This window comes from Pipistrellus hanaki (assembly GCF_964339955.1).
Source record: "Pipistrellus hanaki genome assembly, chromosome: 6".
NCBI lineage: Eukaryota > Metazoa > Chordata > Mammalia > Chiroptera > Vespertilionidae > Pipistrellus > Pipistrellus hanaki.
The window spans coordinates 68145885-68173832 of record NC_140508.1 but is presented as its reverse complement, the minus strand read 5'-3'; the positions used below and the strand labels follow the sequence as shown (position 1 = coordinate 68173832).

General features: G+C 45.4%; 1 protein-coding gene across 1 annotated transcript in view; it reads left to right on the top strand.

Annotated features, from left to right (window-relative positions):
- KLHL14 (kelch like family member 14) overlaps positions 1–27948 on the top strand; it is an 82695-nt gene that overhangs the window by 38594 nt on the left and 16153 nt on the right. Inside the window, exons 3-4 of the mRNA XM_084888718.1 lie at positions 23106–23195; positions 27130–27208. Of these exons, the coding sequence (XP_084744844.1) occupies positions 23106–23195; positions 27130–27208 (169 nt within the window). The remainder of the gene's footprint in view (positions 1–23105; positions 23196–27129; positions 27209–27948) is intronic.

Genomic DNA, 27948 nt, shown 5'->3' with positions numbered 1-27948 from the left:
CACCCTGATCCGATAGGATGTCATCTTAACTTGAGTCCATCTGCAAAGATCCCATTTCCAAATAAATTCCCATTCACGGGATCTGGGGGTGAGGATTTAAACATAATTTTTTTTTGGGGGGGGACACAATTCAGCTCTCCACACGTAGCACATGGGACACACAGGGGAAGAAACATAATAAAACCAACAGCTCTGAGACACTGTGTGGGGCACACATTCGAGGCCCTTTGCTTGCATTTATTCATTTAATTATTATAACAACACTCTGTGGTATTAGGGACTCTGGTTATTTCTACCCCAGATGAAGAAATGGAGACACAGAGACATTAAGTAATTTGCTCAAGGTCACACAGATGGTAAACGACAGAGCCAAAATGTGCACCCAAATGAAGCGCCAGAGCCTGCCACCCTATCTGCATCTCATGACCACATTAACAGCGCATGCATTGTAAGCGGAGTGAAAAGTAGAGCAGGACTAGGCAGTCTCCTTCAGCTTTTTATGCAGAATAAATGGAATATTCTCTGCACAGACGGAATGTATTCATGTCTTACTATGCGTAGTTTTTGGTTGCACCTTGAGCTAGCCCCTTTGTTATTAATTGAAGATGAAAGGAAGAGTATTGTATTGGGTTATATGTAGGTGAAAATTATTTTAGAATGATGGTTCTTGCAAATCCTGCCACTGCTTTCTGTGTGTGCCTCCTCGCTTGCAAAAAAAAAAAAAAAATCATAATTGTAAAATCTGTGGGGCAAGACGTGATGTTTTAAAGAGGGAAAAGCCGAGTATTTATGTCCTCCTGGTCGCATGTTTTCTCTTGTACTGATGCTGCCAAGGTAACTCCTCTGTCTGTGGTGTCTGGGTGAACCTCACACCTCTGTTCCCTGTTCATTCATAAATTCACCTGAAGCTTCTCATTACCATAACCATTGACTTTACCAAACATCACTGGCTGCTCTGGTGTGTGCTTAACCATTTCCTGGGATTCAACCATTTCTTCCACTTTACAGCTTTCATGTTTAAAGTGATAAAGCATTCTTTTTGTCTTTCTTCTTGTCACACACCCATCATTTTCCCACCTGAGTGATAATCAAAAAGCGTATGTGCAGATGAGTTAAGGTTTCATTTCTGGAAGGAGGGGGAGGGCTGGATTGACCTGTGGTTTTAGGCTGTGGTTTGCCAACCCTCGCACTCTCACTTAAGGGCACATCCATTTTCTTCACAAGTCGCGCCCTCTGGTAGTAAAACACGACTTATTTTGGTCATCATGCTAACACTTAGGACGCTGGCTAAGCCCCCGGCAGGTGTTTGCTCATTTAATCCGCACAGCGATCACCTGCTGCAAGTTCTACGGGAACCCCGTTTTAGAGAAGAAGGACCGAGGCACCGAGAGCTAAAGCAACGCGTCCAAGGCCCAGAGGCAGAAGCAAAGCCAAGATGCCAACTCAGGGGGTCTCGCTCCAGGGATCCGATCTCGGGGTGCTTTGTGACCTGTCCTCTTTGACATGAGACAGGCTCTGTCCTAACATAAACGCACGCTTTCTCTGCCAGCAGCAAGGGGCAGGCGTCCTATCTCCCCGCTGACTAACCACACCCGCCAGCCTGACTCACAGGAAACACCCTGCAGATGCTGGACACATACCAGAGCAGGGGTTTGCTTACACGCCTGCCAGGGCCAACAGGCCAGTACCAAGGGAACACCCTTAGCCATGGGATCCTGCAAGAGGCTAACTACTGCTTGTGCTGAGACAGTGTCATCCTTGCAAAGACAGGCCCAGCCCTTAAATGGGTGTAGCTCGATTTTTCTGCTTATCCTACTTTTCTGTCTTTGAACTTGCAAATATCTTTACCATAAACCGGCCTCTTGGCAGACGATGCATTGCAAAAGAAGTGAGGAAGAAAAGACAAAGAAGGGGGCTTTTGCGTTTAGCAACACCAAATAACAATGACATCTTAAGTGAGTGGTTATTGTGTGACCAGCATTGTGTTTAACATGTTATATGTGTCTTATTTAATGCTTACAATATCCTATCTTGTATTTTAACTCTTGTGTAACTACACTGATTTTTAAAACTAAGGCTTAGGGCCCATCTGGTGTGGCACAGTGGTTGAGCATCAACTTATGAATCAGGAGGTCTCGGTTCCATTCCCCATGGGGGCACATGCCCAGGTTGCGGGCTCGATCCCCAGTAGGGGGCATGCAAGAGGCAGCTGATCAATGATTCTCTCTCATCATTGATGTTTCTATCTCTCCCTCTCCTTTCCTCTCTGAAATCAATAAAAATATATTTTTCTAAAGAGGCTGTTCCAGAAAACAGTAGCATTCCCTAGGTGCATTTGAAATCTGTTTTCCCCAAAGAACTTGATGCTATTCTTTTATCCACACTCCTTTTTTTGCTCAGAGTCTATATTTATTGTTATCAGTCAGGTCACATTTACTTTATTGGCTTTCATTCTGAGCAAGTTTTAACTTTCTTGGAGTTTGTATCTGAGGACTCTTGACAGAATAGTTAAGCAGTAAGGTCACGCTTGATTAGAATGTGTTTATGTCATTGTTTTTAAAAACAAAGACTCAGGAAAACTTATAGTTAGTAAATATGTGAGTCTTTGATTCCAAGGCGTGAGTCTTTGACTCCCAAAGCCACATGCTGAACCCCTGCACGCCAGTGTCTTCATGGAGGTGCTCTCTCCCCTTCCAGGGCCGGAGGCGAACACAGATGGAGAACTCTTCTATGTAGAGACACTGTCTGTGAACCTTACCCGGCTCAGCTCATTAAGGACGGAGCGTCGCAATGTGAGGTTGAGATCAGTATTATCCCCGTTCTGTTGTTAACCAAGGTCAGGAAGTGTTTCCAAACTAGTTCGTGGTGGAGCCAGATGGCAAACCCAAGCAGTTGGCTTCAGCGCCTTCCTCTTAAACTTGACATTGCACTGCTTGCATTTGTCCCTGCGATTGTCAGGAAAAGAGTGGATGTGCATTGAGGGCTCTCTAGGATAACGGGGCCTCACATGTTTGTTTACTGGGTACATTTTAGCCTCATGACCACGCTGGGTAACATCCTTATCTACTGCTTGCAACTTTCAAGTCCATCATTCACTGGGTCCCCCCCGAATAGCCCCGTGAGATAAATAGGTCAGCTATTACGATCTCTCTGACATATGAGGACACTAAAGTTCAGAGCGGTTAAGTGACTTGTCAAGGTCATGCAATAATTGATGAATTTGTGACTCACGCCGGTGCCTTCTGACCTAATGTAGCTCCGTGTTCTTTCTATTAAGCCGTGTTCTGTGGAACCTTATTAGGAATTCTTTGACCTGTAACTGACATTATTTGATCTCTTTCTAATATGGTTTTTTTTTTTCCCAACTGGATTATTTAGAGAAGTGTGCATTAGAAGCTTCCAATCCACCTGAGCCATTTGGAGGGGCAAATCATCAGCTCTTTGTTTTCCTGTCACTCAGAGGTGAGAACTCACAAGGTGCCACGTGAAAGCCGAAGCATATTCAGTGAGCAATGCAGGATTGCAACAGCAAACAGATGACCCTCTTTAATAAGAAAGTCACCTACAGAGATGCAGGCAAGGGCTGAGGACACCCCCAGAACAGGGCACCGCCCTTCCCTGTCCCCCAGGGCTGATCACAGTGGCACTGTTACCACCCCTAAGCCTGCAAAGGGAGGGACCAAAGACAGAGAAGGCTGTTATTGAGGGAACCATTTTGAAAGGACCTTACTCAGACCGGAAAGGCAGTCCACACTGACCCAGGAGAAGGAAGCCAGGCCAGGAAATACCTTGACCTTCCTCTCCTGAAACCAAACCCAGCCAGAACCCAGAAGAAAGGGAGCCCCTCGATGTTGTGATTAGTGACACTGGTACCAGAGGACCAAGCAGGGCTGCTGGAGGTAGAGAGTGGGTCTGTGGGGCCATCAGCAGATGCCCAGCATTCACCACTCATGCAGCTGCTTTTTATTAGAGACCCCAAATCTATGACTAAACATGTCCAAGTCCAGGTACTCTTTCAGTTCTTTGGGAGTGGAGTATCTACTTTGGCTTACCCGAGCTCCTTGATACCTGACTTTTTTCTAATATTTTCTGTTGGGACCAACTGGCCCACTACCAAGTAAAGAAAGTGGAGGGGAGGCAGGTAGGAAGGGGACAGTGGCATTGATGCCATCAAGCCTGCCCACCAGTCACAAGTCAAGCCTGTATTCAGTATTATCCTGGACCCACCCCTCTCAGTAAGAATGACCCTGAGTGAATGTTGGTTTGACTTTTAAAAATGAATTACTTTTCTTCTTCCTCATAATTCTCTTGCCAACTGAAGACCGTCTCCATGGGGCAGCATTGTGCTTTGCACACATTGATATTACAGAGTAAAAACTAGTAGTCTGGCTCCCCTTTATCAGAATACACAAGGGGGTTTGTGGTGAGAAGTGAGACCACTGTCTTCCATCCAGTAGATCCATGTTGGTCTCTGGAAGTTCCTTCTCCGTTTTCCCAGGTCCCTTTTGAGTCTCTCTCTCTCTCTCTCTCTCTCTCTCTCTCTCTGTCTCTCTGTCTCTGTCTCTCTCTCATTGTTGTTCAGATCACATGAGACTTGAGGCTCTATTTTTGATACAGAGGAGGCACCAATATCAGAGAGATGGTGTGCTGGTAGTTGGCCTGGGGGTCTCCAGTGAATGCTGAAGGAAAAGCCATTGCTGTGAGGGTCCTGAGGGAGGGTCGCCCTGTCTTTTCTTCAAGGTCAGAAGGGTATTTGTGGATTTCAATGGGTTGACTTAGGGAAGTGGATTCACTGTGCTTGAGACTATTGGAGAAGGCTTCCTAGTGTTGTGTATGTGTGAGAATTAATTTTTCTAACATTTTTTTTACCACATAAAGGTCTTCAGATTAGTAACTGAGGAAGGCCAGTCATGTGCAAATGAGTTTGATTAATTAGCATTTTAAAAGGAATGTGTCAATGTTGGGGTTAAGCAGGGATGGGAGCCTTTTTCTGCCAAGGGCCACTTGGATATTTATAACATCATTCACGGGCCATACAAAATTATCAACTTAAAAATTAACCTGCTGTATTTGGTCAAACATTTAATTAACACTAATGCCTTGGCAGGGCCAGACTGAATGATTTCTCAGGCCTTACATGGCCCTCGGGTTGGACATTCCCACCCCTGGGGTAGAGGAACCCTTCCCTTGAGGGAACAGAGTGCAGGTAAACATGTAAATTTCATGAGAATCAAGCCTGAACAAATGCTCCATGAATGTAGTATCCATAGTGAATCTTTTTAATGAGTATTATTATCAATAGAAATCTAGTTTGAAAGTCATTGTTTTCCTTATTTAAAAAAATAGATTTCCATTAGGAGGAGCTTGCATCTTATCTCCACAAGTTATTGTGACCCGTGGCACCAGGGCAGCAGGCTGGCAGACACACTCCCCTCTGCCTCTCTAAGCTGCCCAAGGTATGTCACTGCAAACTATGAAGAAGTGCCCAGGTCTCCTCTCAGCAGGAATTGAAATGTGCACTTTGCCACTTTTGTTGTCCCTTGCCTCTGAATGTTATCAAAGGCCCAGAGGCATGGAATTGAGGGTATAATTGTTGGAATGGCCTTAAAATTGCCAGCCTCGGAGCACTAGCCCACTCCTGGCCCACGTGCAAGTCAAGCGCCTTGTCTTTGGAGAAAATACTTTGTTCTCAGCTGCACTTTTCATCTGGCCCCTGTGCCATCTCACCACCTTCTCCCATTTTCATTTGAGAAGAGCAATGTGAGGAGGATGATCTTCAAATTCTTGTGCTTTCAAGGCAGGAAAACTTGAGGAAGAGGAGAGGGATGATGATGTTTACAACTTGTGAGGCAGCTTGGTGGGTCTGGTCATGAAATCATGTGGAATGCAAAGTTTTATTTGGTGATGGTTTCTGATCCAGAGAGAATCCGTTCTGTATAACTAGTATTTCTTATATATCCTTCATCTCAATAAAAGTTATATTTATCTGGCCAAGTCATCTTCTTACTACGAAAATGTAGCTATGCAGAAACGTACTTTCTTGGGTACCCTCCTGGACATCTCATTCAGGACCAGCTTCTGGCAGAAGTTTATCCATGGTTCTTTCCTCATCCTAAACACCTGTAGCATCCATGCAGTTGATGATGGACCACTGATCGGTGCTTCCCTCCCTGACCTCTCTCTTAAAACCTACTTCTCTGTATTTCTAATGATCTCCTGAGCATCTCCATTTGGCTTTAAATTTCTTATTTTGCCTTCAAATCCATTGCCTTTGCTCTCTATTCCAGCAAATGGCATCTCTATCCCCCTAGCTTGAAAACCTGACTGTCATCCCAGACTTGTTCCTGTCCTCTGAGCCCTCTGCAACCTGTCAGCAACGCTGTCATCATTACCTCTGTATCCATGTCAATCATTTCTTCATCTCCACTCACACTGTCCATCCCTCGCATACAATCTCCAGTGAGTCCCCAAACCACACAAGATGAAATCCAGCTTCTCCTCATGCTTCTAATGTTGCCTCTCAGGTTCACTTTTTGCTGTTTCCTTCATTCCATTCCTTTCCCCCATCTTTTCCAAACTACATACATGCAGATCTCTGAAATGTGGTCTCGTTACCTAGGCCATTGCTCAGGTACTTCCTTCTGCATGGAATGCTCTTCAATTCTGTCTAATTCCACACTCCATTGTGTAACACTTGCTGGATTTCAGGCTTTGTGCTAGGAAATTGAGATGCAAGTAAGACATGGCCCATATTATTAAGGTCTACGCAGTTTTCACAGGAAACAGAAATGAATCAGTTCTGTAGGGATAGGCCAAGATGAAAGTAGGTGCAGGTTGCTAAGGGAGCACATGGCGTTACACCCACCTGGCCATGAACCTCCTCCTGACCCAGCTCTAGCAAAGGCTGGCGGCCTCCTCTGTGTTGTCAGGGTGCCCTTCCCACACTTACCTTGGGAAGTCTATCATTTTGTACTGTATTTGTGTAAGTCTGCCTTCCTATACTGAAAGCAAGAATAATGTGCCTTCGTTATCTTTATAGTCAAACACACGTAGTAATTATTGAAGAACTGAAGGAGTAGTACCTAAACCACAATAGCAGCTTTGGGAACCTTGGCAATCAATAAACTAACAAATCACAGCCAGTTTACCTTCACATTTTATTTATACAGTGATCAGTGTGGATGAGCGTTGCATCAAACTGTTTGGTATCTATAATAATAAAAGCATAATATGCTAATTAATTGGACATCCTTCCAGATGAAGCAGGAGCTGTGAGGGAAGCCCGGGTCCTAGGTGCTGGAGGGAAGGAAGCTGATGCTGGCAGCGGGGCGGGGGGGGGGGGGGGGGGGGGGGGGGGAGAGGGGCGGGAGGAAGGCCTACTCTTGCACGAATTCCATGCATTGGGCCTCTAGTATGCATATAAAAGGTTATGTAGTGAGGTCCCAAAGTTGTTAATGAAAAAAAATCTCCAATTCATCTTGATTTTTGAATCATGGATTTATGGGCTATGAACATACCTTATTTAGAGTCCAAGTTAAAAAATTGTGGGAAAGCTTTGACAATGTATTCTCTCATGAACTTTTATGAAGTACCTAATATAGTTGCACAAAATAGATACTAGCTAAATGTCTGTTGAAATGGTGTATTTCTATCAAATTGTAACACAGCATACTATAAATTCTGATGACACCAGCAGGTTTTATTTTTACAAAATGTTCATGAAATCTCGACTACCAATATTGTGAGTATATCATTACTAAAGATACACAAAGATTAAAAACAGGATGGAGTTTATCACAGTTACTATAAAATATTGAAATTATTTTCAAACTAGGATTAGTGCTATAAACTCAAAGATATATGGAATTTAAGATTTGCCTTTCTGAATACTGATAAATTATGAGTACTGATAGAAACCTACCTTCCAAATTCATTTTATTCTCTAAAAATGCTACCCTTCAATCTAATTTGGTTTTTCATTTGTTTGTGGGGGTTTTTTTTGGAGCTAGTGCCCATTGATGTTTAGTATCTAGCTCTTTTACTAATCATAAGACCCTCTGTAAATCATTTACATGTTCAGAGCCTTGGTTCTTTTTATTTTTATTCTGGGGAATAATCCTGGCCTACCTCACAGAAGGAGAATGGGAAAGTTCCCTGTAATCTGGTAAATAACCTACAAACGTGATGAGTTCTTATTATTCCAGGCAGAGAGAGAACAACGCGAACAAACGTAGAGTGTGACATTGCATCTTAAATTTAGGAAATTGCACGAGCTGGGGACTGCCCAAAGGTGGGTTGAGATTTATATTTGATTCTATAGTCAGTGGGGAGTCACCAAAAATCTTTGAGCAGGGAAACAACATAATTAAATCTAGGGTTTAAAAGCTAACTGAGGGTGAGTTGGTACAGGAGGTATTGGCGACAGGGTAACCATGTATTACATAATCTAGGCAGGGGATAATAGGACCTGATTTACAGCCATAGCTGTGAAAGCAAGGAAGAAATGGCAAAATGAAAACTCATTTGATAAATGGAATTAAACATCTGGGTAGTAGGAGGTAAGGAATAGTCAGGCTAGTTGGTCAACTTGGGCTGAAGCCTTTGCTCAAAAGAGGAAACAAAGAAGAAGATGCAAATGTAGAAAAGGATGAAATACATTTAGTCTGAAAGATGCCAAGTTGTGGTATCTATAGGCGTTATGTCCTGCCTTGTGCCTGGCCCATTGTAAGTGTTCAATAAATATTTGATGAATGCATCAGCGGGGAATGAAGAATTAAAGGTTGGGAGACATTTAAGGGGAGCTATTCAGAAAGGATTGGAAAAATATTGTTCTACAGAGAGGAAAAGAGTCTAGAAATAGAAATTCTGAAGTCAGCAGGTAAGCAAACAGTGTCTTTGAGATCTGTAAAAAGATTAAATGAAAGAGAACTGACTCAACTCTAAGAGAATAAGATTATGTATATGGCACAGAGTAGAGCTCAATAAATAAATATTTGTTGAATACATGAATGAAGGAATACCATTTTCAGGAGTAGACAAAGAACAGCTGGGCATCTTGTAATAGCTCTTTGTTTTGTCCCAAGTGTTTTATCTGAATCACAGACTAAGTCTGCAATTCATCATCTGGCTCCCAGGAGAAGAGTGAGTTATGTGGCCTAAATGTAAAGCAACCCTGAGGATTTCTTCCCCTTGTCACTCTCACTTCCAGGCGTTTCTTTGTCCAGTTCAGTTTTCTCACTTAAACCTATCATAAAACTGCAGTTATAACAAATCACTCTTCCTTTAAGACTGCCTATACTATGCCCAGGTAATGTGGCTCAGTGGTTGAGCATCAACCTATGAACCAGGAGGTCATAGTTTGTTTACTGGGCAGGGCACATGCCCAGGTTGCGGGCTTGATCCCCAGAAGAGGGCATGCTGGAGGCAGCCGATCAATGATTCTCTCTCATCATTAATGTTTCTCTCTCTCTCTCTCTCTCTCCCTCTCTCTCTCTCTCTCTCTCTCTCTCTCTCTCTCTCTTTCCTCTCCAGAAAAAAAAAAAAATGTCCAGAAGATGGCCAGTCAACCTGGCCTAATTAGCATATTACCTTTTTATTAGTATTGATAGGATCTAGGTTAATATGGCAAGAAAAAAGTAAAAGAAATTCTTGAAATGACTTAATAAAAAAAAGGATCATCCATAATTTAAATGCATTTGTTATTTGTAAAAATCTGGGAGATAAGGAAGAGGACTCTTTATTCTCTCAATTTCTTCAGTAAAACATTTCTTTATTTTATGAAAGTAGTTTACTGTTTTAAAAGTGGATTCAGTGAAGAGTAAAATATGTGTTGAAGCTTCTAAATAAAATGTCATCCAAAGTTAAGTGCCTTTGTATTTGTAAAAACCTAAGAGAAAACCTTAAGGAAAGGAAGAGATCTTTATTTTTTCAACTTTTCTAAAATGTTTGCTTATTAATGCAACTTTCAATTTAAAAATGTTTGGAATAATTGATGTGTAAAATTAGTCCCTAAAAAGCAAAGAAAATCGGGCATACATGGTATATGGAAATAGAGTTTACATTGATGCATGGGTCAAAGTTGCGTATAGACAAAAAGAAGCAGTAAATTCTAGTGCATTACATCTCTGCCACAGATAATGTAGATCTTCAAGTTTTTAGAAAATCTGGCCTATTGTAAAACTCTGTCTTTAACAATATTAGCATATTGCATATGCAATATTAGCATATCGCCGATCAGCATTTGTCCATCTGAGTTTCTAAAAGAGGAAATAAACTATTTATGTTGCCTTCTGCACTGAGGTTTGAAATTCAAAAGAGGTTACCGTGAATAACTAAGAATCAAAGATAGATTTTGGTCCAGCTCAAATATTTGGAATTCCCTAGGAATTGAGTAAAGAAAATAATATCGATATTATCCTCCAACTCGGCATTATCTGCTTCCAAAAAAACAAAACAAAAAACATCAGAGTTTTAAAGAGACCCCCTCCCTCCTCCAATGTGTGTCTTACTGTTGCAGTTTTCCTCTTTGCTTTTGTTGGCCTTCCTTAGGCAGGAGCCCCATCTCTAAGCCTCGTTCTTGATGCTTTTTTCTGGGGGGCCAGCAAAGGACAGTGTACACCATCTAGTGGCTCTTCTAGGAACTGCAGCTGCCCCAGCAAGGCTCCTTGGAGCAGGATGTAGCCTGGGCCTCTGCTCCCCCAGCAATGAACAGACTCAGTTCTCCCTTCAGCCCTTCTCCACGTGCCTGAGCGGCGCTGAAGTGGTTGCCACGAATTCCAGAGGGAAGGCCTCACAGCACATAGGAGATTCCATCTAGGAGGTTTCTAAATAGCTCACCGTTAGAACCCCACTTTGTCCTGACTACGTGTCTATAATTACTCAGCTTTAATGAGAAGGGGTTACGTGCCTGCTTAGTACCAGAAATAATATGAATGCTGTAACAGTTGGTTATGTCATGAAGCGAGCAACTATGATGGAAGAGGAAGCAGGTTCCATTTGTGATGATATGCTAAGGGCATCGCTTGTCTACATCGTCATGGACAGTCCTCTGCCAGGCTGAGAAGGCGAGGGGAGCCGGGGGCTGTGGCTAAGGGTCCCTGAATCCCCCGTCACCAGGCACGTCCTCTGTGAACTGAATATATGATGTCTTCTATATACATTGGATTCGTAACTACCCTTCAGATGTCATTAGTAAAAGAAAATTTCTAAATTATCGGTAGTTTATTTGTTGTATAATGTTCAGCTAACAAATATTAATATATCCCTATCCTCTTGGAATCTGGGAAAATGTATTTATATTATATATAGATTTATATGTAAATTACATAAAAAATATATTTTTAAGAAACATAGGGATCCAGATTTCAGCAGTTCTCTCTTATAGAAATTTGCTGTAAGATGGTAATCTTTCATATTTTTTTAAGATAACTATCCTTACAGAGACAATAAAGCAACAAACAGACTGTCAAATTACAGCAGGAAGGTTAGGGAGATATGAAGGAGATAAGAAATCAACTGAAGAACTTGTATGCATGCATATAAGCATAACCAATGGACACAAAACTCAGGGGGGGTGGTGAGGGCATGTACAGGAATGGGGGGGGCATGGTAAGATGTGTACACATATAACACCCTAATTAAAAAATGGGGGGGAAATAAAGATATCTATCTTGGTATTGTTTACCACAATAATTAATTGGAACCAAATTTGTGTTTGACAATTAGGGATTGTTGAACAAGTTTTAGTTTGCCCAGAGTAAAAAAAAAAAAAAAAAAAAAAAGGCATATCACTATTTTAAAAAATTAATCAATATCTGAAATTAATCAATATCTGTATTTATTTAAATGGAAGTAGGTTATCACATATTTACAGGTAAAAAGAGCAGGTTAGAAAAGCATATATATTATAATCCATTTTTATATATGTATGTGAAGTCTTAAAGCATATCTTTCATCCTGAGAGGGATAAATAATGTATTTTATCAAGCATACTAGAAGAGAAAGTACAAGGATAGATAGCGTTGGCACTGACTTAGGTGGGAAGGTGTTTGTGGGAAAGCGGGGCTCTATCTGGGGGCATGTGGAGCTGGAGAGCCCATCTGATGTCCATGTGGACCTGGCAAGTCATGTGACTGGAAGATCACCGGGAGGGAGTGTGGGTAGAGGTGAAAGGGGGCAAGCACATGGGACAGGCTGGGTTTACAGACTGAGGTGATGGCAAGCAACCAGCAAGTGTGCAGACCAGGGAACAGCCAGGCAGACTGGAGGAGGGCCCAGAGAGCATGGTCCCCCGGAAGGACACCGGTGAAGGAGAGAGCCATGGGCTATGTCAGTGATGGACCCGGTGAGCACACACTGAGAAGGACATCCTGCTTAGCAATGTGGACGTCAACAACAGCTGTGTCAGTGGAAGGAGGAAGCTAAAATACAATGAGAAAGGGCTTAGGTGACCACGGAAGGGGAAAATTGGACATTTTGGGTGAAGACAACTTTTTCAAGGATTATTGATGTGAAAAGAAACAAAGAAATGAGATATGTGGGAAGAAGAGTATAGTGAGCCAGGATTTTTTTTTTTTTAAGGTGGCGATGTAACAACTTGTTTCTCTGCTGATGGGAGCCATCTGATATGGGGGGGGGGGAGGGGGATTAATGATGCAAGATGTGATAACATTTCTGGAAAAAATATCCTTGAGTAGTAGAGAGGAAATGGGACCCAGCACACAAATGGAGGTCTTGACTTTGGAAATAAGCATGGACGGTCATCTGTCCTTGGTAACAAAAGGAAACAGAAAGAAAGGCCGAGAATGGCTAGGTATGCCGGTGAAGGTAGTTTGGTACGTACATTCGGGAAGCCTGGAGGAGTTCTATTTTAAATGTTCCTATTTTCTTCATAAAATAGGAAACAAGGTTATAGGCTAAAAGTACACAGGAAAAGCATATGTTAGAGAGTGGAGAAGAGGATGTAAAATGGTCATTTAGGACAGGTCAGGAAATGTTCTGTAAAGGTTAAGATAGTGCATATTCTGTCCTTTGCAGGCAGGCTATTATGTCTGTCACAACTATTCAATTCTGTCCTTATAGCAAGAAAGCAGCCACGTAGCTCATCCAACGTGACTCAGTGATTGAGCATTGACTTATGAACCAGGAGGTCACAGTTCGATTCTCAGTCAGGTCACATGTCCATGTTGTGGGCTGAATCCCCAGTGTGGGGCATGCTGGAGGCAGCCAGTTGATGATTCTCATCGTTGATGTTTCTGTCTGTCTCTCCCTCTCCCTTCCTCTCTGAAATCAATAAAAATATTTTTTTAAAAAAGAAAGCAGCCACGTAGATGGTGCATAAGCTGATGGATGTGACTGTGTGTATGTGACTATGTTTCAATGGAACTTTATTTACAAAAACAGATGGTGGGCCAGATTTAGTCCATGGGCCATAGTGTGTTAACCCTTGATCTAGAACAATAGGATAATGAGTGGTGTAGGGAAACACAGTGGAAATTTCAGGCAACAATAACATGAATTTCATTCACACGACATAGCCACATTCAAGTTGCCTTGGTGCTGACATGGGGCTGCCCTATAGCATTGCCTGTCCTCCCTGCAGTTCATGGGTCCTCTGTCTTTCTGTGCTGTGAGCTCTGGCCTGCAAGAACAGCGCCCAAGTGATCGTTCTATGCTCAGAGCTTAGCACAATAACCAGTATTTCCTCAAATACATTATTTGTGAATGGGATGAGTGGATGAAGAATGAATAAGTTGGTAGACAGATGCTTTCTCAATGTACCTTTTGCTATCTCATGGGTTATAAAGTGCATAACCAGAGTTTACATTCCCACATTGAGTGTGTGTGATCTTTATCAGAATCCACTTCCTAATGAATTCCCATGAGGTAGACCTCACCCGTTTCCTTCCTCCTCCCCTCAATAAGTTGGAACAACTGTGGGGCCAGCCTCTTAAGGGAGCGGAAGCGATTTCACAGACGTTGGTGCTGTCCTCTTGCTAGTTCATCCACAGTTTCCATAGCACTGGCTCCCCCGACCTTTGTCAAGGATTTTATATTCACAAGTTTAAATAACATGTGTTAATGGAATACTATGCTGCCATAAAAAGAAGGAATTCTTATCATTTGCAGCAACCTGGATGGAATTGGAAAACATCATGCTGAGTGAAATAAGCCAGTCAATGAAAGAGAAACACCACATGACCTCACTCATTTATGGATAATAAAGAACATTATAAACTGATGAACCAAAAGATAGATATAGAGACAGTAAAACAACAAGCAGACTGTCAAATTATAGCCGGGAGGGTAGGGACATCTGGGGGTGATAATAGATCAACCGAAGGACTTGTATACATGCATATAAGTACAACCAATGGACACAAAACTCTGGAGAAGGAGGGTAGGTATGGGAGGGGGGAGTGTTAAAATATGTACACAGATAATTAATAAAAAAATAAAAAATAAATAAATAACATGTGTTGCTTTACTAGTTTAACCCATTTACAGAGTTGACTGTTTTTCTAATGAGCCTTGTTTTAGGTGCAGAACAATGACTAGTACAGTCTCTCAAGCCCCCCAAAGACGCGGCCAGGAAGACGTTGTAACGTTGGCCCGTCGGCAAGGGAGCATGGGAGCATTCATTGGCATGTTCCATCCGTGTGTCTGCAGACACAACACGTTATGAAACGGGGGGAAATGTTTGGAATAGATTGTAGCTTTCATTCCCAAAGGTGGTTTTACTTTCCAAAAGTAAACTATTTTTAATGTCTAAACTAACATACCAGGAAGTATCCAAAATAAAATAGCTGATGTTATAATGACAACCACAATTTAGGGTTAGGTCAGTGAAAATATCCTAATTAAAATAAAAATAAGTCAGTTTTGCTTTAATAACGAATAGAAAGGCTATTTTATTTAAGTCTCACTGGTTGTTGGCTCCCCACCCCATGTACAGGGCTCAGACTCTATCTGTAAGTCAGTGAGGACCTGTTAGAAAGCTTGGCACAAGCAGGCCTCGGATAGTTCCTAATGAAATATGTCATAGCCTTTGGAGAACTTGCAAATCCCCCTTCGTTTAAAGCTAACATGTGCACTGCATAGAGGGTGACATCTATCCCAGAAGCCGAGGAATCCTGATCTAAGGCACCCCTTCCTCCCTCTCTCCCCTTTTCTTCCTTCAGTTCCTCTCTCCGGCATATTTCCGGTTCCCATCACATGTTCTTCAAATTCCAGAGACGTGAATTCCAGTCTCTCTTCGCTGGCTAGCATTTCACTCATTTGTGCTACTAACATTATTGTTTCCCTAATATCTGTAATTACTGTGTTAGGTATAAAGGCTATAGCAGTACAGGAGTCTGACCCAGCCTTAGGTCCTGAGCACAGTGCTGGGCAGAAAGCTATAAAGATGGCACGGTCTGGCCTCAGGGAGCTCACAGATTCTGTGGGGATGACACTCAAAGACACTGGTGGTTAGCTGGGTCATGACTTGGCAAGTGAGTAGTAAAGCATGCCTTCCGTACAGTGCTGGGCAGAGGGGGGTGACAAAGCAGCACTGGCTGTCGGGACACTCTCCGTAGATACAGTGTTGAGCCGGAACAGAGAAAAAGCTCTCTTGGGTTTTGCACAGCCTCCAAAACTTAGCACATGTGCACGTGTTTTTTGTTTGTTTGTTTTCAGATGTATGCATCTTGAACTCACTTCAAAGACTTTGTCTCCAGTGCGACGGCGGGCACCCGGCCCGTTGTGTGCAGAGCAAGTTGGGGCCGGTGGAGGAGTGTTGAAAACCTTTGGGTTAATTCAGAGCCTCCACCAGCTCAGCACTGGAATCAGACCATGTGAATTTCCTGCGGGATTTAATTTTCCAGATGAACTGTCCATGCTGATCGAGTCCTCCCCGATGCACAGCACATTTCCGTTTATTAGTCGTTTGCAGAGATAGGACAACCCAAATGTGGCAGGAAAAAGGGACAGAGCCTGTGCTGGGGATGATCAATAATCTCCATCCGGCACTGCCTGCTGCCAGATGTTTGATCATTTGTCTGCTTCTATCTGAGTGGCATCGGCCACATCGCTAGACCTTCGCAGGTGGAGGGATTAAACTAATGAGGACATTTTAAACAGTTTTGTTTCTCAATTACACTGACTGTAAAATTGAAGAAAAAAAAAGTAGTAAAGCAAACAAACAAAACCTCTACAATCCCATGACAAGGAATGCTCATTGAATATTGTTAAAGTGAGGCATCCTTCTTTCAGGTTTATATATATTTTTTTTCAACAGCATGTAATTGCTATTTAAATTTACTCCAATAAGTAAATATTTTCACAAATAGGTATTCTAGCAATGCCATGCTTTCAAAAGAGCATTTATTTTGCCAGTTAAGATAACTCCATAGAAATGCACTTTACAGACATAAATACAAGAAGTACAGGTAGCATAAATTATGATATCAGGAAATGAAAATCCAGCAGAAAAAAAAATCTGTAAAACAAAGATGGATTTTAAACATGAAGGGATGCTGGACCTGTATCATAATTAAATCAATGCAGATTTGAATGTTAACTAGATCCCAGTGGTTTACCTACCATATGGGCAAAGGGACAGGTGCGAAAAAGGGTACAGTGTGATGATATCCATGAAAATGCACCCATCCCTTAGCCCAGAGCTTCACGTGGGGGGATCAATTCTACAGATAAACTCCTGGGGGGAGGGGTGTGGTGTAACTAGAACAGCTGTCAGCATGTGTCCCCTTTTCTCCATCCCGAGACCCCTTCCTGATCCAGCATCCATCATCCCTCACCCATGCTGCCTTCTCTGATCCCCCTCTCTTCCCTGTTCTACCCACAACATCTTAATCTTTTTAAACATAAACCAGATTATGTCATTCTACTGCTTCAACCCCCTCCAATGTCCCCATCAAGCTAAAAATAAAATCCACACACCTCTCCTGGTTTATCAACATCCACCGCGCCAGCCTCCGCCCGCCTCCGGACTTCCCCTTCCCCGCCTTTGGCCCTCGCCTCTGCCCCAGGCACGGAGGCTTCTCCAGGCTTCTGGGGCACACCCAGCTCATTCCCGCTTCAGCTTGGGTTCCTTCCCCTCATTTTCTCACGCTGGCTCCTTCTCACCCCTCCAACCCTCCCTTAAGTACCATTCCCCAGTGAGGCCTTCCCTGGCCACCCAGCCAGAGTCCTATCCAGACACTCCCTCTCGAATGCCATGACCTGTTTTGTTTCATTGTAGATCACGTCACTGCCTAGCTGTGTTCCCATGTGTCCCGAATCTATTTGTTTATGTTCTGTCCCTGTAATGTACGCACTGCGAGAGTAGGGACACCATCAGCTTACTTCCGGTATATTCTCAGCAAACGCCTAGTGAATGTTTGTAAGGTGTGTTGAAGGAGTTGATACATGGCCGTCAGAAGGCATGGAACACACTGCAGCATACCCCTCCCATGGAACTCTGTGGGGCTGTTGTAAGAACATGGTGGTGGGTAATCCAAGGTTGTGCTGTGGCCAGGACTGCACCATGCACCTGGTGGTGCCCTGGGTTTCCCCTCGACCTCATCTCAGACCCCGCTGCTCCTGGTCTTCCTGCTGCTCTTGATTCTCCCCGCACCAGGGCCTCCGGGCCTTTGCACTTACTGTTCCTGCATCTCCGTCCTTCCCGGTTCGGTTCCCTCAATCTTCTACTCAAAAGCCACCCACTCAGAAAGGCCTTCCCTGACCGCTCTCAAAATCCCTCCCCCTGTCCTTCCCCGTCCTCTGACCCTGCTTTACTTCTCTTCATGCTACTTGTCCTTAAAAACAGTGCCTGTCTATTTGTGTACATGTTGCCTAGGTGCTTCCCCTGACCGGAACATTCCTTGTTCCTCTTCCTCACGACCTCCCCAGCAGGTAGAACATTGCCTGGCATAGGGTAACCGCTGAAAACAACAGCTGGTTGGTGGGGAGTAAATAAATGAATGGATTCTTGAATGCAACAAAGTGAAGCCCTAAGCATTGTGCCCATTGAACACTGCTGCCATTTGTGTGAAAGGAAATGACTCCTCCGCATAATCTCTCTGGAAGGTAAACCTTGAACACAGTGCCAGCGATGGCCTCTGGGGCAGAGAGCCGAAAGGCTGAGGCTCAGGAATAGGGAGGAAGACTTAATGGCCCTCCATACCTTATTTCTTATAAGATAGTGTTTTTACCATGAACACTAGTTATCTTTTCAAAACAAGGTAGACGTATGTCACATTTGACAGTTTTACAAGTTTATGCATTTAAGGCCAAGAGCAAATCAAGGCCCTTATAAATGTGACATCAACGTGATAAATATCCGGTCATCCTTTATTTAGCGATTTTTTGACGTTGGCATGGCCAGATGGCCCGCGGGTTGGGTGTCCGTGGACATTCTGTGGTTGTGGAGGGTTCCCGTGACTCTCTCAGGGGAGGAAGGCTTTCCGCAGCAATGACCCAGGGGAGGGAGCAGAAGTGTCGCTCTCCGGCAGGATAAGGCCTTCAAACACACAAGCCCTTGCCCAGTGCACATGCCAGGCGAAGCGTCTCTGTGCCTGAGTCTCGGTGAACCCGCTCAGAGGTTGAGACAGGTGCTCATTGCTTACAACGCTGCCAGTGGACTCTCCCCGCCCTTCCCTGGCATGATTGCTCCCTGTTTTCCTTGCTCCTTCAAACAAATGTATCCCACTTTAAGAAAACCCACTATTTGAATATTGAATTTCCAGAAGAACAACAACAACAACAAGAATAAACTTTAAAGGAGTGCCCACTTGCTTTAATTAGGATTCCTTTAAATATGAAAATAATAGACATTTAAAATAAGATTTAACACACAAAAATGATAGGGAATATCAGGAATACCATCACTGAAGACACAGGTGCTGGTCATGACTTGCTGGTTGGGTGCACACACCTACTGAGAGTCGGTAGAGTGACATGGGTAGGAGCATGAGTGGGGGTCCAGAGAGCCCTGTGTTTGGGTCCTTCCTGCCACTCATTAGCCGAGTCTGACCTTCCACAAGTGACGTGAGCTCTTAAAACCTCAGTATTTCTTAAAGAAATAAAACGAGTGCATGATGCCTCCCTTGTAGTTAGTTGTATTAAATGTAAAAACATAGGTAAATACAGATAGATCAGATAGAGGTGTATTTGATCCTGTATTATATCTTACCATACATTATAATATCATATATATTTCCTTCATTTCTGCTTGCCTGAATGGGAGCAAATGAGTGGCAAGAATAAAACATGTTATTATATTTTCAGCAATATAATATAGGTACCTACATGTAAATATAAGTGTGTGTGTGTGTGTGTGTGTGTGTGTGTAAATATAGATATAGCACCAGCATAGTTCCTGGCACATGGTAGACATTTGGTCAATGGTGGTGACTGTTGTGAAAAGTAACACAAAATGCTCTTCACAAAGACTAACTTTATGCATAGCGCTCCAGGCTATTTTACCTCACCCGTACAGGGAGGAGGGAAAGCCTGGGTAACTGGTAGCTCCATGGCCTCAAAATGATGGGGAAACAATTAGCAGGCACATACGTGACTTGTGGCCGAGATTCAACCTGTAGCCATTGCTGACATCTACTGAGCGTGGGATGGCTGGCCCCTCCGCAGAGTCAGTGCTGGGACTCCACAGCCTTCCCTCGTTTGCTTTAGGGTACCACCTGTTCTTGCTTTCTTCATGAAAAACACCCCATGCAAACGTTTTATTTCCCTTCCCAGGCTAGAATGGCATTTCCCTCCGAGTGAGAAGGGCAAAAATGATACACATGGCTTCCAATTTAGAGACTACATGAGTGCATTCCCACAGGTGACCAAAGCTCTCTTCTTTTCCCGTTTTCTGGCCTCCCCGCCTCCCCCTTTCCTTCCAGCATTGTCGTTGGTTTAATAAAAGTTGAGAATCCTCACCCAGGGTCCCGCAGCCACGTGTGAGGAGACGCTGAGTCTGGTCTGAAGGCGCCTCTCTCCTGCTCCCTGCGAGTAAAGTGACCTTTCTAAGCGGAGGGAAGTGGGCTCCGATGACAGTCGTGATGGATGCGGTCATGTTCACTCAATAAAATAAGGCCCAGTGCATTTGAGGATAAATCAGGGGAATGTGCAGCCCCACCTGTCTGTCTCCATCACTCATTTCCACTGTCACTTTCACAGCGGCTGATGGATCACAGTTGCTGTAAAATTAGACAGCCTTTAATCTCATTTCATCCTGATTAGCTTCTCTTTACCCTTTCCCTCCGACTCACTGACTGACACGCTAAAAACCGCGCACGGGGCCGCCCGCGAGCACGGAGCACGGACTTCTCCCCCCGCACCTGCGCGTGAGGGCGCGGCGAGGGCCCACCTCCCGGGAAGCCCGGGAGGGGCCGGCCGGTCTGCTTCGCTATGTGAAAGGTGATCCATAAGGGCAGGGCCTCCTGCCTCTTGGAACAGGTGTTTGCCCTTGCTCGCTGCCCCTGTTGGTTTCACTTCCCTTCAGGTTCGACCAGAAGCCAGAGAAAGCAGGTCTTTTGCAAAACGCCAACCTTGATTTCATTTAGATTCTCTTCTAATAAACTCGGAGCCTGTTACATCCAGAACAATTCCAAAGAGCTCTTGGGTGTGTTTATAGCCTCTCCATTCATGGTGGTAATTCAAAAGAGACAATAATTCAGGAATGAGAATATAGAAATAATTCTGCCAAGAAAGATAGCATACGAGGTTTAAAACCGTGTCGATAAAGAGGAATATCTTCAAAGTAGCCTTTCCATTAGAACTTCAGACACCTCCTCCCTCATTTCGAAGGTGTCAGTGGTTAGCCTACTGCAATCGTTTCGTTTGTTTGCATGAAGCATAACAGGAGGGGTAATCACATGAAAAGGGGGCTTCAGAATAAGGCATCTGTTACTTCCTTCACTTCATTTCTGCCTGCCCAAGTGAGAGCAAGTGAATGGCAAAAACAAAATACAAGCAGGGCTGTATTTTCAGGGACAGTGCTGTATTATAAAGCTGGCCTTCCGATTACAAAGAAGAGAATACCATTTGTATTGCTCATAAGATGCGGGCCTTGAACGGGCCAAAAATTATAAGTAAACGTTGGAAGAGGGGCTGCCATCGGCGAGTTGGCTGTAGCCGGTGGCCTCTGTTTTTCCGCCCATTTCTCCCGTGAGCCGACGGCCATCGAGGCTAAGAGTTGTTGCTGACCAGCTGACAGGGTGACGGACGGAGTTGCATCAGGCTGTTCATGAGACACATAATGTATATATGGGTTGCGTCGTTGGTTGTTGGTGTTTGGAACCATCCTCATAATCCAGACAATGACGAGTTCATTTGAAAAAGAAAAAAGCAAGGATGTTCAAAACCTATCCAATCTTAGTTGCTCAATGAACCCAACATCCACTCTGCTCCAAATGGATTCTAAGAAGCGAAGCTGCAAAATCCATCTATCTGGTTGAAAGCTTTTCCCGAAGAGATAACTGAGGGTTGAGGAGGAGGGGGAGGAGGGGGAGGGAGGGACATTCCCAAGATGACCCTCTGTGTCCATCGACCTAATTAATGGACCTCCCAGACCAAGGGCACACCCAGTTCCTCCTCCATTATCCCCAAAATCAGGGCTTTACATAGCAGTGCCTTCTCCTCCCTCTTGGCTGTCGGCTCAAAGGACAATGAATGGTCACAGCAAAAATAAAAACGTGATCAAATCATCAGAACTCCTAGAATCCTGGAGTAAAATGCTTCAACTATCTGGTTTGCTCTTTCAGAAGCTGCATTAGAGGTTTCAAAGCTTTGCCTAGGGATTCCTTTTAGTTGCATACCTTAGCCTGCCTAAGCACATTCTGAAAATAATAATAATAATAATAATAATAATAATAATAATAATAAACAACAATAAAAACAAAATAAGATGAGAGAGGGGTGTCCTCCAAAATGCATCTGGTGTCAGACAGGGGCCCTCTCTTTCCCTCTCCCCCCGTTGGAGGGAGCGCCAGAGGCAGAGCTGGCCTTGGCGCATATTGATTTCCCAGCGCACTGGTTCCTTAAGTGCTCTGCTGATCCGTGTCAGGCAATACGTTCCCTGCCCGAGCGTGCACAGCGCCTCCCTCTCCCCGCACCTAGATTTAAGGTGCCCATATGATGAGCCGAACAAGGACATCATTCTACTCCGGGTGTCGCCCGGGCCGAGCCGCCGCGCGTGTGATAACTGATGCTCGGCCGGTCACATTTACCATGGGAGATGACACGGCAGAGGTCAGCCCCGCGCTGCACGTGGGGGGGAAAGGGGTGGCGGGCAGGGGGACACGGGCGTCCTGTTCTGGTTGCGTGTGTCTCCCAAATGAAAATGTAAATGAGAACCAACCCCGAGAAGCCTGGCTTTCACGGGCTCCTGGCTGCCACCCCCCTCTCCCCCCGCAGCCCGCACACTGGGGCAGGGCAGCGGGGAGGTGAGCCGGATGGATATCCGTGATGTTCCGGTGGGTTTTATCTTTGTTCCAGAAGAGTTCCTAAGCGGAGAGCTAGGCAGTGTGTGATGGTGCTGCTAATGACATTGTACAGGAAATTGAGCGTGTGCCTTTGGAGGAGGCATTAAATCAGCAGGACCTTAATTTAAAAGCTGAACACTGTATGGAAAGCCGGCCCGCTGGGTGCTGGAGGACAGACAGCCACCCAGCACCCCCAGTGTCTTCACGGAGGGATTGCCGGCAAACCGAGGGGGGGCGGGGCCTCTGAATGGCCCCACGTGTGTGCAGGGTTAGCTCCTCCAGGAGGGAGCCCGCCCTGACCATTGGGAGCCCCAGTCCCTGCTTCAGAGCGAGAGCCCCACCCACCCGCAGGCCAGGGCGGGCCGGCTGAAGGCCTGCAAGCAGCAGTGACAGGCTGTTCTTGATTAATTCATGGGCGAACTTGATGTAAAACTCATCCAGAGGGGCCGGGCCTGCCGGCTGGGCACGGCCCCCTGAGCCCCTGCGGTGGGCGGGCTCCCTGCTCTGCTGCTGGCTCGCTCCTTCCCAGGGACTTCGTCTCACGTTCTCTACCCTTTGGTGGAAGCAAATGCCTCGTGAGCCACGGGCTGGGGCCAAGATGGCGAAGGTCATGCATCTGTGTTTTCTTCTTCGTTCCAGTCATGCCCTACAACAGCGCCCACCACTGCGTCGTGGAGGTGGAGAACTTCCTGTTCGTGCTGGGCGGAGAGGACCAGTGGAACCCTAATGGTAACTAAATGTGTTTTCTATTTTTTAGATATATTTTTGTTTATTTCAGAGAGGGAGAGAGAGAGGAACGTCAATGATGAGAGAGGATCATTGGTTGGCTGCCTCCTGCATTCCCACTGGGGATGGAGCCTGACACCCCAGCCTGTGCCATGACCGAGAATCGAACCGTGACCTCCTAGGTCAACGTTCAACCACTGAGACACTCTGGCGGGGCCTGATGGTAACTATTTTTTTTTTTTTTTTATGATGGTAACTACTGAACAACCATGAGTCTGTGTGCCAGGAAAGGCCCTGGTGGCTGCAGCATCTTAACCGTGGGAAATGTGTGTCTGTGCCAGTGACCGGGGAGGAGTCAGTGAGGTGGCTGTGCAGGGAAGGAAGGTCAGGCCTGAGGTGGCAGAGGATGGCCACAGGGCGCTCATCACAGGCTGCCTGGGGCTCGACTCTGAGCTGGCACTGGGCCCCTCTCCTCACCGGCCCTCGAGCGATGGGTGCCAGGGACCCCAGCCTCCCCAGAACAGGGGCCAGCAACAGCGCTGAGAATTCCCCCCCCCCCCCCGCCCCGTCTCCACCACGGCCTCCCATCCACAGCGTGATCTGCCGTCGCACTCACAAAGCCTTCGCTGAGCTGCTTTGCAGCTTCTATTCCTGGGGACCCATTGGAGGTGGCTCACCTTTCGCTGGCTCCTTCCACAGCTCCCCGCCACCCCGCCTGTGGGTGTGGGTGTGGGTGCTTCAGACATTCCCCGCGGAGACACGAAGCCTTTTGACACATCTCCCGAGCCGAACACGAGGGGGACCTGGGCCTGGCAGAACACGCACCAGGTCGGGGGAGGAGGGGGGAGCTTGCACGCGGAGGGGGAGCTGTGGCTGTACCTTCCGTGTAACAGGGATGCTTATGGCCGAGAAACCACAGAGCAGCTGGCAGGTACACGTTTTCACTTTAAAACGCCGAACATCCCGATGAGCTGACACGGGCCGCGTGCGTCTGTTTTAGCTCGGATGCTCTCTCAGCATCTGCACCAGGCAGATTATGGAGAATGGGCACATCTGTTCACGCTGGAATGTCTTAAAGGGGTGCCACCCAGCCACCTCCGGGAGCGTTTCTCCGAAGCCAGGGCACATTCTTCCCGAGACCTGCCGCCTGCTGGTTCCCGGCTCTCCTTGCTGGAAAGGGGACAGTCCTGGGCCTTGAGAGAACAGGAGTGGAAATGATAGGTCATCTCTCTCCTCCAAGTTTCCTTTGAAATGACGGCTTTGATGGTACAAAGCCTCCCGCTTCCCCCCCTATACCCCCAGCAAGCGCCCCAATTGCTGCCTAACCCGTCCTTCCTCGCCAGTGATTTCTGCTGACCGGAGCATCTGTAAGGGAACGTGCTGTCACTGGCACCAGGCTGATCTGAGCAGTGTCTGCAGAACCTTCTCTTTAAAAGCCAGGTCAAAGCCACTCCCTGACCCAAGGCCCGGCTGCAGCTCCCGTTTCATTTGTCCTGATCAGCACTCTCTCCCACCCTCAGGCTTAACTGCTCCACACCTTCTCTCTCAAATGCCTTTCTCCACAGCCTCTCTCCTCACTCATTGTGCAGCCTCTCTTCTCAGTGCAATCACAACAGAAGCAATCGAGGATAAACATCTGTATCTTGCTCCTACCAAGTCTATGCACATGTATCTGTGGCTACCCATGTATCCTGTCTTTTCTCCTATGGCTGTCTCTGCCCCGATCTAAGGCCTGTTCTTCACTCCCTCTTGCTTGCTCAATCACTTTTGCAATACTTCCAAACTTAGAAGCACCAGCAACCAAATAGAAGCTTCTTGAGGAGGTATATCCTCCAGCTCTAATCATCTTCTTTTTATGGCAGCAATTCTAAAAAGCATTCTCCTACCCTCTTTTCCCCGATTTCTCATATGTTAGTCTCCTGGAGTGGTCCCCACTCGGGCTTCCATCCCCACCCGTCCACGGAAGCCGAACTCTCCAGGCCACCACCATCCTCCCTGTGGTAGAAACGAATGGTTAGTTCTCCGATGCTCACTCCTCATTCTGAAACACTGCTTGACACGGCTTCCAAAATGCCACACTTTTCCTCCTCTCTCTGACAATGTCTTTCCTTGGCTGGTTTTCCTTCTTCTGACCCAGGGCTAATTCCCAGGATTTGTATTACCTTCCATGGTCATACCCTCTGCCTAAAGGGGTTTCCTCCTGTTCGATGACTTTACATAATATTTCTGGAATAATAATGCCATAATTTGCACCTACAGCCTCATTTAGCCAGTGGTCTACCAGGTGCTTCCACTTTGAGATCTCAAGGTCAAGTCCAAAGCAGCAGAACCCTTGACTTCTCTCCTCAACCCCCAAACTACCCCTGCTGGTTTTCCCCACCTCAGCAAATCGCATGGCCTTCTGTCCAGCTACTCAGGCTAAAAAACCTGGAAACCGTCCTTCATTATCTCCTCTTTATCTCAAACCCTCAAACTAACAATCAGAAAATTGTATTGGCCGTTTCCATGCAGTAGATCCCAAACCTGACCACGTCTCACTGCCTGAACCTTCCTTCAATGGCCTATTGATAGCTCTGCTGCTTCAAGAGCGGCGCCTCTACAGTCTGTTCTTCACGCAGCAGCCAGAGTAGTCTTTGTAAGAGACACCTTAGGCCCTATTCCTTGCTTACTCAATTCCCCCACAGGCCTGTCTTCATTCTTTATGGACTCCTACCCCAGTCCACAAAGCACACTGCTCTGGGCCTTGACACCCCTCCGACTCCTGTCCCTGTCGTTCCAGCGTTCCTGCTGGGTTTGAATTCATGAGCAGCCCAGGAGTTTCTGCTCCATACCCCACGGCCTGAGAGGCTCACGCTGCACATATCTGCATGGCTTGCAAAAGGCATCTGTGACGTTCTACCTAAGCTGGCCTCCCCTCTACCAATCTCCGTCTTCATCTACTTGATGATATAGTCTATATTAGTTTATTCATTTACCAAAATAGAAACTTGGCCTTTTCCCCCCCATTATATCCTCAGAATCTAACACAAAAGACACATAATAAGTACTCAATAGATAACTGCAGTTAGTAATTGGGTTTTGTATACATGCCTATGTGGAAACATGCATGTACATGCATGCATGCACACAGGCACACATACATGCACATGCATCTCAGGTGATTGTCATTTCAGGTGCTCCTCAGAAAATGGAATACACTCCTTTGCTTCCATTTCCTGGCGACAATCTGTGTGTAAAATAAGAATAATGTTAATACCTCAGAGGCATTGCTGAGCTTATTGGGTTCAGCAGAGGGGATAAGCTGGTTAACCCGCTCCAAGGGTTCATGTTCCCCATTCAGCCCGTGTACCTGCGAGAGGGCACAGCAACTGTGCTTCCCTCAAACACACACACACACACACACACACACAACGTATAGATTAAAACTGACTTCTTTAAACCTCGTATTGTGGCGATTGCTACTATTTCCACAGGGAGAGAGGTTCTCCCACTCCTGGAATTCTGGGGTCATTTAAAGAAGAAAAAAAGGAAGGAAAAAAAAAAATCTCTAGCCGGAGATACCACACAGGGCAGTCTTGGAACTGATGCTTTATAAGCGATAACTCCCTGTTTTTAAAGCATAAAAACACCAAAGCCTAGAGTGTTTTAGCCTAACTTTGGGATGAAACTGGTTTGACAAACATATTTGCTCTCATTATTAGGGTTTATTTATTTTTATCAGAACTCATTAAAAGGGGAGCAAAAAGGGAGGAAAAGGGAAAACCATCGGAGGTGGCTCGTTTTTTCTCCTACTGACTCCACTTCCCAAACCCTGTTAGGTAGTCCCTCTGCTTCGTGCATCTGTTTGTTAAGCCTGAGAGCAGAGCTGTCTTATAAAATACTGTTAAATGTAGAAAACCACAGTGGAATGAATCCAAGTTTTGTGTGTATTTTGCAGGAAAACACAGTACCAATTTTGTCAGTCGATACGACCCCCGCTTTAATAGCTGGATTCAGCTCCCACCCATGCAAGAGAGGTAAGTGTTTCTCATGTTGGAAATGCCGTGGCGGCTGCACAGGAGGTCTGGGTGTGAAAGGCCTGCCCGGGTGAGGCATGCTCAGGGGAACAGGGAAAGGTAGATGAGGCAACATACAAACCTTGGGCCGGCCAATGTGGATGAGCTGCCTTAGCAACTCAGTGGAGAAAAATAATCAAGTCAATGATTTATCCTCACATAGGAAGAAAAACAGTTTTATGACTGTCCTTCCTTTCCCACATTGCATTGGCTTTGAGGCAAGCAGAGCTCCACTCTCACTGGCTGCCCCACTCTCCTGGGCTGTGATATATTTATTTATTTTAAATATATTTTATTGATTTTCCACAGAGAGGAAGGGAGAGGGACAGAGAGCTAGAAACATCGATGAGAGAGAAATATTGACCAGCTGCCTCCTGCACACCCCCCACCGGGGGATGTGCCCACAACCAATGTACATGCCCTTGACCGGAATCGAACCTGGGACCTTGCAGTCCGCAGACGGATGCTCTGTCCACTGAGCCAAACTGGTTTCGGTGGCTGTGATATATTTAAATCCTAATGGAAATATAAAACATCGTGTTTACAGTGATGTGCGTTTTGATGCTCAGATTTCAATATTAAACTGTTCAAGTCTCACTGATTCAAGTCCTTCCCATTTGCCTCCTCAACTGTCTTTCCATCATACATTCAAGAGCCTGTCACTTGTTAGCTTTGAACTAAACAGTTTTGTGAGGTGTCCT